The following is a 15,453-nucleotide window of genomic DNA, read 5'->3' as shown; positions in this document are numbered from 1 at the left end:
AACACTGTCAGATTTGTCTGTGGGGAGGGGCCAGAGAAAACAGACACCCTGGCCTTCCAGGTTGGGGTTAGGCAAAGGAATAATAACCCTGTCCCATAAAAAACAAAATATGTTACAGAAACAGTGGTAGGAACAGTGCTAGAGAAACTAGTAAATAATCACAATGCCCAGGCTTGAAGTAATCAGAAATACAGAATTCAAAAAGCAAAGCTCAGGGGATATTTGGGGTTTATTCTCTGAGCTTAACCATGTGCTATAGTACAGGAAGCACTTTTGGAAGTCTCCCATCCCACAACTGGGGAAAGGAAAAGGATTCTTAGATTCTAGCACGGATAGAAGGATAGTGATGGGAAATAAAGGAATCCCTCTGACTTACCCTAACTACGTCTGTTGTTCCAATGGGTGAAATGACATTTTCCCCTATTCCTGCCCTGTTCCTGCTCTTTGTTATAGTTCAATATATTTTAAGTGCGGAAAATGATAATAAAAATATCTGCTCTCCAGTACAATCTGAAGCAACATCAGAGCAACTAGGAATGAAACAATTTGTTCCCCAAGGGAGAACTCAATGACTAAGAATTGCTTTGAAATGGGGGAACATTGCTTTGAAATGGGGGAACCCGTGATGCTCAGGGTTAATTTAGACTAGGAACAGTGATGGAGTTTAGGTCAGGTCAAGGGGAAACCTAATGCCAACCACTGCACCTGGGCTGCATCTGCACTACAACATTTTACGCCAAGATCACTAACTTGAGCAGCCAACGCCATGTACAGTCCTAGTGGATGGAAGGCACAGGTAGTTTTTGCCTCAGTGTACCTTGTTGAGATCAAACCTCTCTCCCTAATCTGGAACTGATGAACATTCCTGGCTGGAGGGACACACACTCCTATGACTCAAAAGGAAAGGAGTTGATAGAAAAAATCATAGGACTGACCCCAAAGAAGGGTGAGCTGCAAAAGGCAGAAGAAGGCAACTGATTTGGTGGAGCTGAGAGACCACGATGAAGATGATGCAAAATCACTATGTGGGAATTAGCAAATGTGATTTTTTTAAAATTGTTTTGGCCAACCCTAGTCAAGGGATTTATTACAATTCTCTCTCATGTGGATTTTCTGATGTCTAGTGAGCCTTGAGCAATGACTGAACCTTTTCCCGCACTCAGAGCATGTGTAGGGCGTCTCTCCTGTGTGGATTCTCTGATGTTTCATAAGGTTTGAGGTCTGATTGAAGCTTTTCCCACACTCAGAGCATGTGTAGGGCTTCTCTCCTGTGTGGATTCTCTGATGTCTCATAAGGGCAGAGCTCTGACTAAAGATTTTCCCGCACTCTGAGCATGTGTAGGGCTTTTCTCCTGTGTGGATTCTCTGATGTGTGATAAGGTTTGTGCGCTGACTAAAGATTTTCCCACACTCAGTGCATGTGTAGGGTGTCTCTCCTGTGTGGATTCTCTGATGTGTGATAAGGTGCGAGCTCCGACTAAAGCTTTTCCCACACTCAGCGCACGTATAAGGCGTCTCTCCTGTGTGGATTCTCCTATGTGTGATAAGGGCAGAGCACTGAGTGAAGTTTTTCCCACACTCAGAGCATGTGTAGGGCTTCTCTCCTGTGTGGATTCTGTGATGTGTGATAAAGGCAGATCGGTGAATGAAGCTTTTCCCACACTCAGTGCATGTGTAGGGTGTCTCTCCTGTGTGGATTCTCTGATGTGTGATAAGGTGTGAGCGCTGATTGAAGCTTTTCCCGCACTCAGTGCACGTATAAGGAGTCTCTCCTGTGTGGATTCTCTGATGTGTGATAAGGTTTGAGCGCTGACTAAAGATTTTCCCGCACGCTGAGCAAGTGTAGGGCGTCTCTCCTGTGTGGATTCTCTGATGTGTGATAAGGTTTGAGCTCTGACTGAAGCATTTCCCACACTCAGCACATCCATAAGGTTTCTCACCTGTGTGGATTGTCTGATGTCTGATAAGGGTAGAGCTCTGATTGAAGCTTTTCCCACACTCATGGCATGTGTAGCGTGTCTCTTCCAAGTTGATTCTCTTGCTTGTTACAAGGTCTGAGAGGCTACTAAAGTTTCCCTCTGGCCTGTGCAGAGTCTCACAGGCTTTTGTTTTCTCTGGGAGTGCACAACTCCCGGAAACATTCCCTTTGGATCTTCCTGATAAAGTTCCATGTGGTTCTCCTTGCTCAGCATCTTCTTGATGGGGTTTCTCCTCCTCATTCTGACTCACCATCTCATCACCTGATGGGAGACAGAGAGAATCCAGGCATAGATCACTATCTGCACAGGAAAGAAAGAAAATCTCAGCGAGAGGAATGGAAAAAGGGATGAACAATCCAAAATATGTGTGGGAGAGATCAAACCTATCAGGAGCTGATTTTTCCCAAAATCTTCCCCAGAGGAGAGAGGAAGGGATCAGTTTTGGTCTGCATCTCACGAGAACACTCAGGAGAAAGTGAGCTCGGGGAGCGCCCTGCTGCCAGTTGTCAGTCAGAATAGAAGGGAAGCCATGAGTCACATCTGCCATTACGTTTCCACATCTGCAGGGAACAATCCTGAACTTGGAGAGCTCACAGGGTCTTTGTAGGGCATCCCAAATGTTTCCTGCATTCCCACACAGTTGTTGAGTTGGTTTAACCAAGTCCTCACCTGTGCAGGCAGCTCTTGGAAGCACTTCTTTCTCAGAGCCACGGAGGTCTGGGACCCACGGTTCTTCCCCTCGTTCCAGCTGTGAGATCACGTCAGGTTTGGAAACTGGAAACCCTACTGCAGGCAAAGAAAACCAGGGAGGTCAGTGGAATTTGTGGGATACTTGTCACAAAGAATAGTCCATGGTTTTAACTCCCAGCTCATTGTTAAGCAGTAACATCCCAAGGCCAGCTTCCTTGGCTCAAAGTGGCAGGAGAGTTATTATGATTTTAAATCATATTCATTACATTAGTGCTAAGGAGCAACTAACAGTGGGTCCCCATTGTGCTAGGTAAAGTACAAACACAGAATAATAGATGGTCCATGCCCTGAAGAATTTACAGTCTAAATACACAAGACAGACACAGAATGGGGGAAGGGATAGAACCCACTGTTAGAATAGAGATATTCAGGCCTGCTTGTAAAGCCTATAGTTTAAGAACTTAGGTGTATTTTTATCACTTAGCTACTTACAGAAGTATGAAAACAAAGCATCAAAATCACTGTTTGTATTTGTAAGGGCCTTCTCTTACTGTGACAGTCTGAGGCCTTGTTCTTATGCTAAGGCCTTTGGCTAAGCAGCAGGGGCAGCCATAAGCTGAGAAGCGAAGGGCCACATCCTCACATCCCAAACCAGTCACACTGAAATAAGGTGCTATTGGGCTGTTACGAAGATGATCCTGTCCGGGTAGCACCCATCACCACCAGATAAAGAAACAGATCTTAAGAGGGTTAAAGAAAACTTTGTTTGAAAGCAGCCTGCTGGCAAGAAATCACTTCTCAGTGCTTGTGGTTGTGAAACCCTCATTTTTGTATTGTTTTATCTTTATGGCCACCACTTTTACAATGTTAATCAGTCTGGTTTTCTAATTGTTTTTGTCTGCTGTACAATTAATTTTGCTAGGTTTAAGTTAATTAGGGTAGTGGGATACAATTTTGTTGGTGCCACTAGGTAGAAATCTTCTTGCTTGAGGCCTGTGTGAACCAAAGTACCTCCATGTTAAAAGCCTTTGTGTTAGCCTCCTAAACTTTTGTAACCTTCTGTATTAATGTGCTGACTGTAACCACCTGTGTTATCAGTTGACTGCTAAACAATAAGGCCGTAGTTAGCAAGACCAGTTAGTACTAGATATCGCTCATGCTAGATAAGACAAATGAAAAACAGATGTTATGGCCAAGGCCATATGCATGAGAAAGTAGCTTACACAATGGAAAAGTAAAAAAGAAAAATACAAGGGGAGGGGATGTGATGCAGTAGGGACTGTCTGTGTGGGGAGTGGGAGAGCAGGGGAGGACTTTAGGGGATGGACGATGCCAGGGCCTGTAACCTGAGCTAGGTAAGGGAGGGGAAAGGTTAACACCTTTGCCCGGGAAGGGGACAAAGGAAGGGAGTGGCAGGAGGCAAGCAGTTTGAGTTTGGGCTTGGGGCTGTTTGGGCAGAATTCAGGGTATCCTAGCTAGGATCCAAGCACCCTGAAAGCCCAGAAGAACTCGGTGGTGGGGTCCTGACTGTGCCTGCAAGCCCTGCTGTAACCTGTGTTCCTGTTGTCCAATAAACCTTCTGTTTTACTGGCTGGCCGAAAGTCACTGTGGGTCCCTGGAAGAGGGGTGCAGGGCCGGATTCCCTCACACTCCGTGACAACTGGTGGCAGCGGTGGGAGATACTGCACCCCGTGAACGACGCTTCCTGCAGTAAGTGACTGGGGAGCAGTAAAACGAAGGGGTGGTTAACCCTTGGGAGTGTGTGCCCAGTGAGAAGGACTTTGCAGTAACAGGGTCCCCCTGGGGATTGCAGTGAGCGGTCCCAGGGGCGGAGGAGTCTGCAGCTCGACCCTGGGAGAGAGGTGGTGACCTAAAGAAGGGCTGGTGGACTAGGGGTCCCCCTGCAAACCGTGGGGAGCGGCGAGCACCCCGGCCTGTAAGTGGCCAGCAGGAAGATGTATGCCAAGTGGCGCAAGTGTGACCTGGTGGAGCTGTGCAAGCAGAGGGGGCTGCACCAAGGGAGGCCCACCAAGGACCAGCTGATTGCCCAGCCAGAGCAGGGAGACCGCATGAATGAACGGAGCCCTGTCTCTGAGGGAAGCAGCCGGGCAGATGCAGCGCAGGCACCAGTGTCTGTCCCCTCTGGGAATGGTCAGCTGCCGGACGAGGGCTTCCCAAGGCCCCCCCTTCCTAGGCCTAGGGGAAGGGCGGGGAGGAGCCCAGTGTATACCGAGGGCACCGTGACACCCCCGGCCAGCAGGGGATCCTCCCGGCAACGCTCGGCATCCGTGGAGCGGATTCGGCTGGAATATAAAAGGAAGAAGCTCGAGTTAAAGAGGCAAAAGCTGGAGGAGAAGGCGAAACAGCGTAAACATGAGGAGAACCAGCGTAAACATGAGCGGAAGGAGAAGGAGAAACAGCGTAAACATAAGCTGGACCTGGCCCAGCTGAGGAGAAGTGAGGCCCCAGCTGCGGTGAGGAAGGGGGGACCCAAGCCTACAAAGAGCTTTGATAAGCACTTGCTGCCCCGGCGTAAGGAGGGGGAGGACATAGATACCTTCATGACGGCCTTTGAAAATGCCTGCGAGCTGCACAGGGTTGACCCTGCAGACAGGATCGCAGTTCTCACTCCCTTACTGGACTCCACAGCCGTGGAGGTGTACAGCCGACTGAAAGGGGCGGAGGCAGGGAACTACGAACTGTTCAAACAGGCCCTGCTCCGCGAGTTTGGGCTGACTCCTGAGATGTACTGGAAAAAGTTCCGGAGAGAGTGTAAAACCCGTGAGGTCACATACCTACAACTGGTCAACCGGGTGCAGGGGTATGCCCGCAAGTGGACAGCTGGGGCGCAAACTAAAGAGGACCTGCTTGACCTATTCATATTGGAGCACCTGTACGAGCAGTGCCCGTCCAACTTGAGGCTGTGGTTGATGGACCAGAAGCCGGAGAACCCAAAGCACGCAGGCCAGCTGGCTGACCAATTTGTGGACAGTCGGGCAGGGGCTGGCAGGGAGGAGTCTCAAAGGAGCAAGCCTGCCTCAATGCAGAGAGTCATCATGGGACCTCCCAGCGGGGTCCTATGAAGAACCCCCCCAAAAGGGGAACATCCAGCGGCAGGTCCCTCCGACCCACTCAAGGGGACCCACGAGACGTGGGCTGCTATCGCTGTGGCCAACGAGGTCACATACGGACCCAGTGCCCCAAGCTAGGGAACAGACCAAGCAGACCCAACCCGCAGAGGGTGGACTGGGTAAAAACCCAATTGGAGGAGGGGCTACGTTCCCAGGAAAGCAGGGCTGGCAACATACCACCTGTGGATGCTCCAGGCTCCGGGTTTTTGGTTTACTGGGTGGGCGCGGGGCTGCCCCTCTGGAAGGAGTGCATTGTTTCCCTGGAGGTAGATGGAAGGAAGGTCACTGGGTACTGGGAAACAGGCGCAGAGGTGACGCTGGCCCGGCCCGAGGTGGTGGCCTCAGATCGGATGGTGCCCGACACTTACCTGACCCTGATGGGCGTGGGTGGGACCCCATTCAGGGTGCCCGTGGCAAGGGTACACCTGAAACGGGGGGCCAAGGAGGGCCCCAAGGATGTGGGGGTACACCAATATTTGCCCACTGATGTGTTAATGGGAGGGGACCTCGAGGACTGGCCTAGTAACACCCAGAGTGCCCTGGTCGTGACTCGTAGTCAGAGTTGGCAAAGGGCACTGCACCCTGACAACGGGGAAGGTACTCGACCCGAGGTGCAGGACCCTAACCCAGGGAGCGGGGAAAGCCCAGGGGCACGGTTCAGAGAGGCTGTGGCCTCAGACTCAGCCAGCTAGAGAGAGCCGGTCCCCATCCCTGTCCCAGCTGCTGAGTTCCAGGCCGAGTTGCAGAAAGATCCCTCCTTGCGGAAGCACAGGGACCGGGCTGACCTTAGTGCGGTACAGACCATGAGGAAAGATTGCAAGGAGAGGGTCCTGTGGGAGAAGGGGTTCCTGTACCGAGAATGGGCTCCCCCAGAGGAAGTAGAGTCATGGGGGATCAGGAGGCAGCTGGTGGTTCCCCAAAAGTTTCGTCACAAGCTGCTGTACCTGGCCCATGACATCCCTCTCGCAGGGCACCAGGAAATCCGACGCACCAGGCAGAGGCTGCAACAGAACTTTTACTGGCCTGGGGTCTTTATCCATGTCCGACAGTACTGCCAATCCTGTGACTCCTGCCAGAGGGTGGGGAAGGCCCGGGATAAGGGGAAAGTGGCTTTGAGGCCTTTACCCATCATAGAAGAACCTTTCCAAAAGGTGGCCATGGACATAGTGGAACCCCTCAGCAAGATGACCCGGTCAGGGAAGAAATACATCCTGGTGGTGGTGGATTTTGCCACTCGATACCCCGAGGCGGTGGCCTTGTCCTCTATCGAAGCAGACACAGTGGCAGATGCGCTGCTGACAATTTTCAGCCGGGTGGGGTTCCCCAAGAAGGTCTTAACGGACCAGGGGTCCAACTTCATGTCGGACCTGCTCCGGTCCTTATGGCAGAAATGTGGGGTCCAGCACAACTGGGCCTCAGCATATCACCCCCAGTCCAACGGGCTGGTAAAAAGATTCAACGGGACGCTGAAGATAATGCTAAAAACATTTATGAACCAGCACCCGCAGGATTGGGACAAGTACTTACCTCACCTGCTGTTCGCGTACAGGGAGGTACCCCAGGAATCTACCGGGTTTTCACCTTTCGAACTGTTGTATGAAAGGTGGGTAAAGGGGCCCCTAAACCTGATGAGGGACGAAAGGGAGGGGAAGGCCGCTCCCGAGGGAGAGTCAGTGGTGAAGTATGTCCTGACCTTCCGGAAAAGACTGGCCGAGCTCATGGGCCTGGCCAGGGAAAATCTGGCCCGAGCCCAGAGAAGGCAGAAGGTCTGGTATGACCGCACGGCATGGGCCCGTGCCTTCGCCACCGGGGATCAGGTGATGGTTTTCATCCCCGTGAGGAGAAACAAACTCCAGGCGGCCTGGGAAGGGCCCTTCAAGGTTATCAAGCAACTGAATGAGGTAAACTATGTGGTGGAGTTGTCAAACCAGGCACATCACTGTCGGGTGTACCATGTGAACATGATGAAACCATACTATGACAGGGGGAATGTGGTGTTGGCCGTGTGTGGACATTGGGAGGGACAGGGAGATGACCCCTTAGTAGATCTATTCCCTGGGACAAAAGCTGGTTCCCCCCTGGAGGCGATTCCCCTCTCTGATCAGCTGACCCCGGGCCAGCACGCTGAGATCAGGGGGATGCTGCATCTATACCAACAGCTGTTTTCCAACCAGCCTGGATGCACTAATTTGACGGTCCACCGGGTGGAGACCGGGTCACATCCCCCTATAAGATGCTCCCCTTTTCGGGTCACTGGTAAAACTGCCCAGGATCTTGAAAGAGAGGTCAGGGACATGCTGGCTTTGGGGGTGATCCAGCCATCTTCCAGCCCTTGGGCCTCGCCAGTGGTGCTGGTCCCCAAGAAGAATGGGTCAATCCGGTTCTGTGTGGACTATCGAAAGCTCAGTGCCATCACCATATCTGATGCCTGCCCTATGCCCAGGCCTGACAAGCTCCTAGACAAGCTGGAAGGTGCTCGGTACCTCACCACTATGGATCTCACCAAAGGCTACTGGCAAGTGCCGCTGGACGCAGATGCCAGGTGGAAATCGGCCTTTATCACCCCTCTGGGGCTCTATGAGTTTCTGACCCTGCCCTTCGGCCTCAAGGGAGCACCGGCCACCTTCCAGCGCCTGGTGGATCAGCTACTGAGGGGGATGGAGAGTTTTGCCGCGGCGTATATTGACGACATCTGCGTCTTCAGCCAGACCTGGGAGGACCACATGTCCCAGGTTAAACAAGTCCTGGACCGACTCCAAAAGGCTGGGTTAACAGTAAAGGCTGAGAAGTGCAAGGTGGGGATGGCTGCAGTATCTTACCTGGGCCATCGGGTGGGGAGTGGCTGCCTAAAGCCGGAACCAGCCAAGGTGGAGGTGATCAAAGACTGGCCTGCTCCCCAAACCAAAAAGCAGGTCCAGGCCTTTATTGGGATGGCGGGGTACTATCGAAGGTTCATGCCCCACTTTAGTGCCATAGCCGGCCCCATTACTGAACTGTGCAAAAAGGGGAAGCCAGACAAGGTAATCTGGACTGAGCAGTGCCAGGAGGCTTTCAGGGCGCTGAAGGAGACTCTGGTTAGCGGCCCAGTTCTGGCAAACCCAGATTTTGACAAACCCTTTATGGTGTTCACCGATGCCTCAGACACGGAACTGGGGGCGGTGTTAATGCAGGAGAATGAAAAGGGGGAAAGACATCCCATCGTGTACCTGAGTAAGAAGCTGCTACCCCGGGAACAAAGCTACGCGGCCATCGAGAAGGAATGCCTGGCCATGGTATGGGCCCTTAAGAAACTAGAGCCATATCTCTTTGGGCGACACTTCACCGTGTATACCGACCACTCTCCCCTGACCTGGCTGCACCAGATAAAAGGAGCCAACGTCAAGCTCCTAAGGTGGAGCCTGCTCCTGCAGGACTATGACATGGATGTGGTCCATGTGAAGGGAAGTGCCAACCTGACAGCGGATGCGTTGTCCCAGAGAGGGGGCCCTGAACTTCCCCAGGTCACTGGGCAGAGTGACCCTGCTCAGTTCAGTCTCGAAGGGGGGAGAGATGTGATGCAGTAGGGACTGTCTGTGTGGGGAGTGGGAGAGCAGGGGAGGACTTTAGGGGATGGACGATGCCAGGGCCTGCAACCTGAGCTAGGTAAGGGAGGGGAAAGGTCAACACCTTTGCCCAGGAAGGAGAAAGGAAGGGAGTGGCAGGGGGGAAGCAGTTTGAGTTTGGGCTTGGAGCTGTGTGGGCAGAATTCAGGGTATCCTAGCTCGGATCCAAGCACCCTGAAAGCCCAGAAGAACTCGGTGGAGGGGTCCTGACTGTGCCTGCAAGCCCTGCTGTAATCTGTGTTCCTGTTGTCCAATAAACCTTCTGTTTTACTGGCTGGCCGAAAGTCACTGTGGGTCCCTGGAAGAGGGGTGCAGGGCTGGACTCCCCCACACTCTGTGACAGGGTATAAATACTAGTGCCCCACCTGCGTGCAGGCGTGCAGGATTTGAGATTGTTATTTCTCCCTTGCACCTTATTTGAGCTCTAATAAACTTGCGTTTTGCTTCTCCACCCTGGTGTGTTTATTGGTGTGGCACACCGGGCGACGGACCCCGCCCCTCCGCTGTTGCTTGGCCTCGGGCTCTTTGTGCTGGCAACAGTTCTTGGCGCTCAACGGTGGGTTAGAGGCTGAAAATTAGCCTTGCCCGGATCCCTCCTGGTGGTCAATGGATCGCGGCGATGTCCGACGCCCAGTGCACACCGGTGACTTCACCGGGGGCCTCGGTGGAGAAACAGTTCGACCGACCCCGGAGGGCACAACGGTGCAATGAGCTCAAGTAGTGGAGAAGCAGTTGAGGGTGATGGTGAGGAACCGGTCCCTTCGATAAGGTAGGAACAGTTCAGTAGTGTGGACTTTTGCCCGAGGCTGGGGACACCCAGTCGTTGTAATTCGAGGCTAGGGACGCCCAGTTGCTGTAATTCACATTAGACGATAGAGCATCATATAATGGGTCAAGGGCATGGTATGAGGCGCCAGGCACGGTGTACACCATTAGAATGCATTCTAGTGAATTGGAAGGTGTTTGGCTCGGATCCAATAACTAAGAATAAACTGAAAAAGTTCTATACAGTAGACTGGCCTCAATATCAACTAGAGGACCAGAAAAGGTGGCCACCGGAAGGATCACTTAATTATAACACGATCCTCCAATTACTCCTGTTTTGTCAGCGAACAGGTAATTTCTGAAGCTGTTTGTATGAAGAGCTCTTGTAAAAAAAATCCCCCACTGTAGCTCCTGTTCTTCCCCCTGTCTGGCGAGTGCAAGGATTCAAAAGCAGGTTAAGGATAGTGCAGAAACAAAGAAGGGACCTGTCTAGAAAGGGGAGACCCTATGTCCTAGTGCACTCTCTCCCTGTTGTAGCTAAAAAGCAAGATCAGATGCAAAATGGTACTGGTGGCCAGTGTGAGTAACTGTTACCGGAAGACGCCCAGAGTATCCTGTGAAGCCCGGTAACTAGTGGATCTTTAGGAGATCCAACCCATGGTGGGCTGACTCGGCCTGGCATCCGGTGAGGAAGCTACCTGGGTCTAGGAGTGTGTGTACCCATCTTCCCTCCCCCTTTCTTTTCCGTGTGAGCTACTAACAGTCTAATCATCTCACTGGATGCAATCAGATAAGCAGCGCCATCTCCCAGAGACTAGCCGACGCTCTTTGCTGAAGGGAGGTGTAGGAGAGTCGTGGCCGTCCTCGTTAGCCTCTCCTGTGTGAGTACCCTATAGGGAAAAATCCTTAGTTTATAAGCCGTTAGTGCAGACAGGGCACCTTCCCTGTGTGTGTAAGTGGAAAATGGGTGGGGGACAGTCTAAACATTCCACCTCACCCCCTAAGGGTACCCCCTGCATATTACATGTACGTACATTATGGTTCACCAACCTGCAGGTATTTAGAAAATTGGAATATTTACACGTGTAAAAATCCATCTAAACAATGCCCACTAGAAGGTACTTCAATCTAGATAAGATCATACATCTAAGAGGAGCGTTTAATCACGAAAAAGCCCTGACACAGCGTGAGCAAATTTGTCTATTGAGGAAAGGAACAGGTTAATTTGAAATTCAGCTTAGCCCAGGGATAAAAAGAAAGTTGCTCTGCGTTCAAGGTGAAGAATCAACGCAGACTATGCTAAGTACAAAGAAAAACTGCTTTTGGCCCCAGATGGCTGTGAAGAAAAAAAATATAGACAAGAGGCAAACCAAAGGCAATGCAAGTTACAGAACTAAGATTTCATTTGCAAAGCTTAACTGTCCAGTAAGATCCAACAGTGTGCCTTTGTAACCCTGGAGCCAGTGTGGCTTGGTGACACCAAAGAAGGCACAGGCAGCCGACCTGGACTGGAATCTGTGAAAGAGATGCCGCAGGAGATTCCAGGGTGTAAGAGAACAGCCCTCCCAAGAGCGGAAGCATGTTGGAAATTCTGGACAAGCTGTATACAAGTTAATCTCCTGTGCACCTCTCCCCCTTCTCTGAACATTATACACAGACGTGGTCAGTCTGGACATACGTGTGTGAGTATGAAAGGGGCTTTGGGCATTAATGTTTTCCTGAGTAATGTGGGAGCGCTGCCAACACTCTCCGTTGTTGTTTTATTATTTTATTAATGAAGCTTTAAAAATTCAGTTGTATGGTGTGTTTTCTTTATCTTCCCTCAACAATCCTGTAATGTCAGTCTAATCACCTGACACGAGGGATAAATTGGTAACAGAAATTTGTCACAGTTTGGTGAGCAATTAAGAAGGGGGAAGCCTTGAAGAATTTACACCATCTATTTGTTTTACCCTTGTTATTTTATGTTTGCTTTGCTTGGTACTGTTGGTGTTATATGTTGAGAACTGCAAAGTAAAAGTGAGCCCTAACAGGATAAGAAAACGTTATCTGGTTCTGGTTCTGTTCTGTTTAACCAGTTACTGTTGTTTTTCTGCTCTGTTCATTTGGGCGTTAGGTGTTGGGCAGAACTGAACCTCTCGTTCGTAATTCCTCGAGGTGAAAGCCATTGCGTGCGATGAAGCTCTGAGGTCGAATTGAAATCCTTCTGTCCCGTCCCCTGTAGCGGTTAGTGTATAGAAGTGGGAAAGCCTGGCTTAGACTGTAATTCCCTCTGCTCTCTGTGTAATTCTCTTTTCTGTTTAAGTGTCAGCAGACAGATGAATGGGTCTCTGGGTAAACCCTCTAAAGAGGTTTGGATTATATCTTAAGTAAATGGCCTTTGCCCAATGGGCCATGTGTTTTTGTCCAGGTGACAAGCCTCACGAGGGAGGACTCGGGTAGTCTTGTAAGTTAAGGGAAGAGTACAGGAGGGGTGGGGGCTAGTTAAAAAGCCCACCCTCCTAGCTAAACTGGTAGTGGAACAAGTTGGTGCCCATGGAAGGGACGGTTCAGCAAAAAAAAAAGCAGGATCGGGCCCAGGCGGGCAGGCAACAGACAGAGAGATTGGAAAACAGATTGGAAATCTTTCAGGGTGTAGTGGAAGAAAGGAGTCAGTAAGTGTAAGCATGGGGATTTCAAATACCCAGGACCTACCTGAAATGGTAAGTTAAGTTAATAAAAGTAGCTGTTGGAAAACAAGCAAGTAATTTAAGGGAAAGTAAGAAGTTAACTCTGTAGTTGCTGAAGGGAACAGCAGTTGAACTTTGTAAAAATGCTAAAGAAGAAAGTTCTTGGTGTCTGTAAAATCTTTGTAAATAAATTCAGGCAAAGAAATTATTGGATTGCAATCATTTGATTTGGCTATGAACAATTTAGTTAAATTACCTGAAGGATGTATACAGTGTAATGTAATTGAAAATCTGGGTTGCCTATAAAACAAATACAAGAAAATATTGGGTAACTCCTCTGTTTTGCCTGAAGTCAACAAAGGTATTTGTATATTTTAAGCAATAATTGTCTGCCCAGAAGGGGTAGACCTCTGTTTTTTTTGTCTTTCAGTTAATCAGAAAAAACTGATGCCAGCTGAACAGCATTCAACGTACCATGCATTTACTGGCACAATAGGAATTATGTTTTGTGTTCTATGTTCAGTCTTGTGGTGTTTGTCTTGTGGCTGGAATTGTTGTGTTTAATATTTTTATAGAATAGTCGAGTTTAAAATCAAACAAAAAGGTTAAATTAAAATGCAGATACTTGTCCTGTTGAACTTAAAATAAAAGGGTTTAAATATATCAAAAAAATGTAATATACTAAAGTCTAATGCATTTCCTTAAAAAAAAAAAAAAACTTCATTGGCCAAATTGTTAATAAAAAATTAACCCACTCCCCATATTGTACATGGGATCTTTCTGGCTACTTCAGATTTCTAGCCAGAGGGCTGGGGATGGTGGAAAGCTATTGGACTAGAGGTTAAATTAAATAAACTCCTCAAAGTGGGTGTGCTTGTCCTGGCTTGTTGCGCCAAAGCTCTGTAATAAGGTTATTTTAGTGGAAGGGTATATGTGGCATTCATTAAATAATAAAACTGATGTACTGTATAATGACAATGTTAATGTGTTCATTGTTGGAAAAAAGGCGTATAAGTAAAGAGTGAAAGTTTCCTTTGTAGGTTAAAAGAAGCCAAGAAGGACGACAAAAAAAATAAGTTAACAGAAAAAAATAAAAAAATAATTAGCTAGCAAGTTCAAGCTAAAGATAAGACACTGGCCCCATTCAAGGACACTGCTCACAGTTAAGACTTGGCTGACAACCAAAAAGAATGGGGGCTTGAATGTGCCCAAGCAGCTATGAGATCTGCAAAACACTGCCAGGCACTAGTGAAATGTGTTAGGTTTCTTTTCTCACAGGTAAGCAAGCGCTACCCAAAAATCCTAGCAGCCCTGCCACTCCTTGGAACCAGGAAACTGGATTGATGTAAAGGTCCACCAACAAAAGACTGCTTTGGCTCCATGCTAAAAAGGCCCTTATTAAGCCCTGCTGACTACCAACACCACTGTGAAGTGCCAAAGGCTAACTGCTTGGACCCATAATTCTCACTGCAAAAAAACCCCTCCACCTTGGGAAAATTCTCCTATTGATGCTTAGCCTATTTCTCCTTCTAGCTCCACTGTGCCTTCTGGACAGCAGGAAAAAAGTACAAGGTAAAGTGCTAGTAACCTCTCCCTTGTCCACTAACAGACCTACTGTGCCTTTGAATTTTTCTAGAAAAATAAAAACCATTACAGGGTAATGTGCTGGTAACCTTTCCCCTGCAGGATGCTGAGCCATGACTGTTTTGAAAAACAAAACAAAACACTCACTGCACTAAAATTGCCAAAGTCCAGGAGTTCCTGACTAAAAAGGACATTAAGAACTGACCCTGGTAAAAAAACAAAAAATTATACACTAGTGGAAGAACATTTGTGGAACCCATGCTTGGGTATGTGGTATTAATTGAAGTTTGAGGTTTATTCTACAGGCTGCGTGCGCCCTGTGTCCTGGAAAGTAATCAATAATGTAACCCCCTCCTATGCTCTTAATGTTAATGCCTTTTAAAAGTACCTGCAAACAGTTAAATAACAGATGTAATATAGTACTACACCAAGAAAAGATGGTATTAAATATAACTAAGGCTGGAAAGGCATTGCAGTGGGATCTAGTATGTTTAGGAATTCGGAATTTCCTGAATGACCAGCTGATGGCCATTCAAAGTAATCTTAATTACCAGACTTGGCCCACTGCCCTTACAGAGGCATCAGAAATCCCATCTAATCTATGATCATGGAAACATATGTGGACACTTCCTGGGAGGAAGTGTGGCTTCACAGGGCGGGATGTGCGCCCTCATGGGAGATAAATGCTGTACTTATGTCTCAAAAAATGCACAGGATATTAACAAGTACATCCTGTCAGCCAAACAGGCTTTTGAACAGTGGAAGGCCGAAAAAGGGGAACCCACTATTTCTGATTCCCTCTGGGACTGGTTACCCAACCTAGGGGGACTAAGGGGAGGCATTGTTCACCTCCTGCTCACTGGTGTGGTGTTGTGTATCATTACTCTCCTTTTGTTTGCTTGCTGTAAAGCACTCCTACATAGAATTTGTACCTCCTGTTCCCCAGAAAATCCTGATATACCCCCTCATTAATGACCTCAGCTCCCTAGAGCTTAATCGCTTTGTTGTCCTCAAAGTATAAAAAAACTCAGCC

General features: G+C 48.9%; 1 protein-coding gene across 1 annotated transcript; it reads right to left on the bottom strand.

Moving 5' to 3' along the window:
* Window positions 1-396: 396 nt before the first annotated feature.
* On the bottom strand, window positions 397-2,692 carry LOC115643950 (gastrula zinc finger protein XlCGF8.2DB-like). Its single transcript, XM_030547972.1, has 3 exons — window positions 2,649-2,692; window positions 1,723-2,240; window positions 397-1,557 (listed from the first exon to the last, which is right to left on the bottom strand). Exons 2-3 carry the CDS (start codon window positions 2,230-2,232, stop codon window positions 1,072-1,074), a joined length of 996 nt encoding a protein of 331 aa, XP_030403832.1. The 5' UTR covers window positions 2,233-2,240; window positions 2,649-2,692; the 3' UTR covers window positions 397-1,071.
* Between the last annotated feature and the right edge of the window lie 12,761 nt (window positions 2,693-15,453).

Source organism: Gopherus evgoodei, unplaced genomic scaffold, assembly GCF_007399415.2.
Source record: "Gopherus evgoodei ecotype Sinaloan lineage unplaced genomic scaffold, rGopEvg1_v1.p scaffold_79_arrow_ctg1, whole genome shotgun sequence".
Lineage (NCBI taxonomy): Eukaryota > Metazoa > Chordata > Testudines > Testudinidae > Gopherus > Gopherus evgoodei.
The sequence above is the reverse complement of the archived record's forward strand: the minus strand, read 5'-3'. Positions and strand labels throughout refer to the sequence as shown.

Bases quoted from the DNA above. Each gene is read 5' to 3' on its own strand.
- LOC115643950 (XM_030547972.1), bottom strand. From the start codon at position 2,232: ATGGTGAGTCAGAATGAGGAGGAGAAACCCCATCAAGAAGATGCTGAG. The intron at 1,558-1,722 runs TCACACCTTATC...AACTTCACTCAG, and splicing joins GGAAAAGCTTCAATCAGCGC to TGCTCTGCCCTTATCACACA.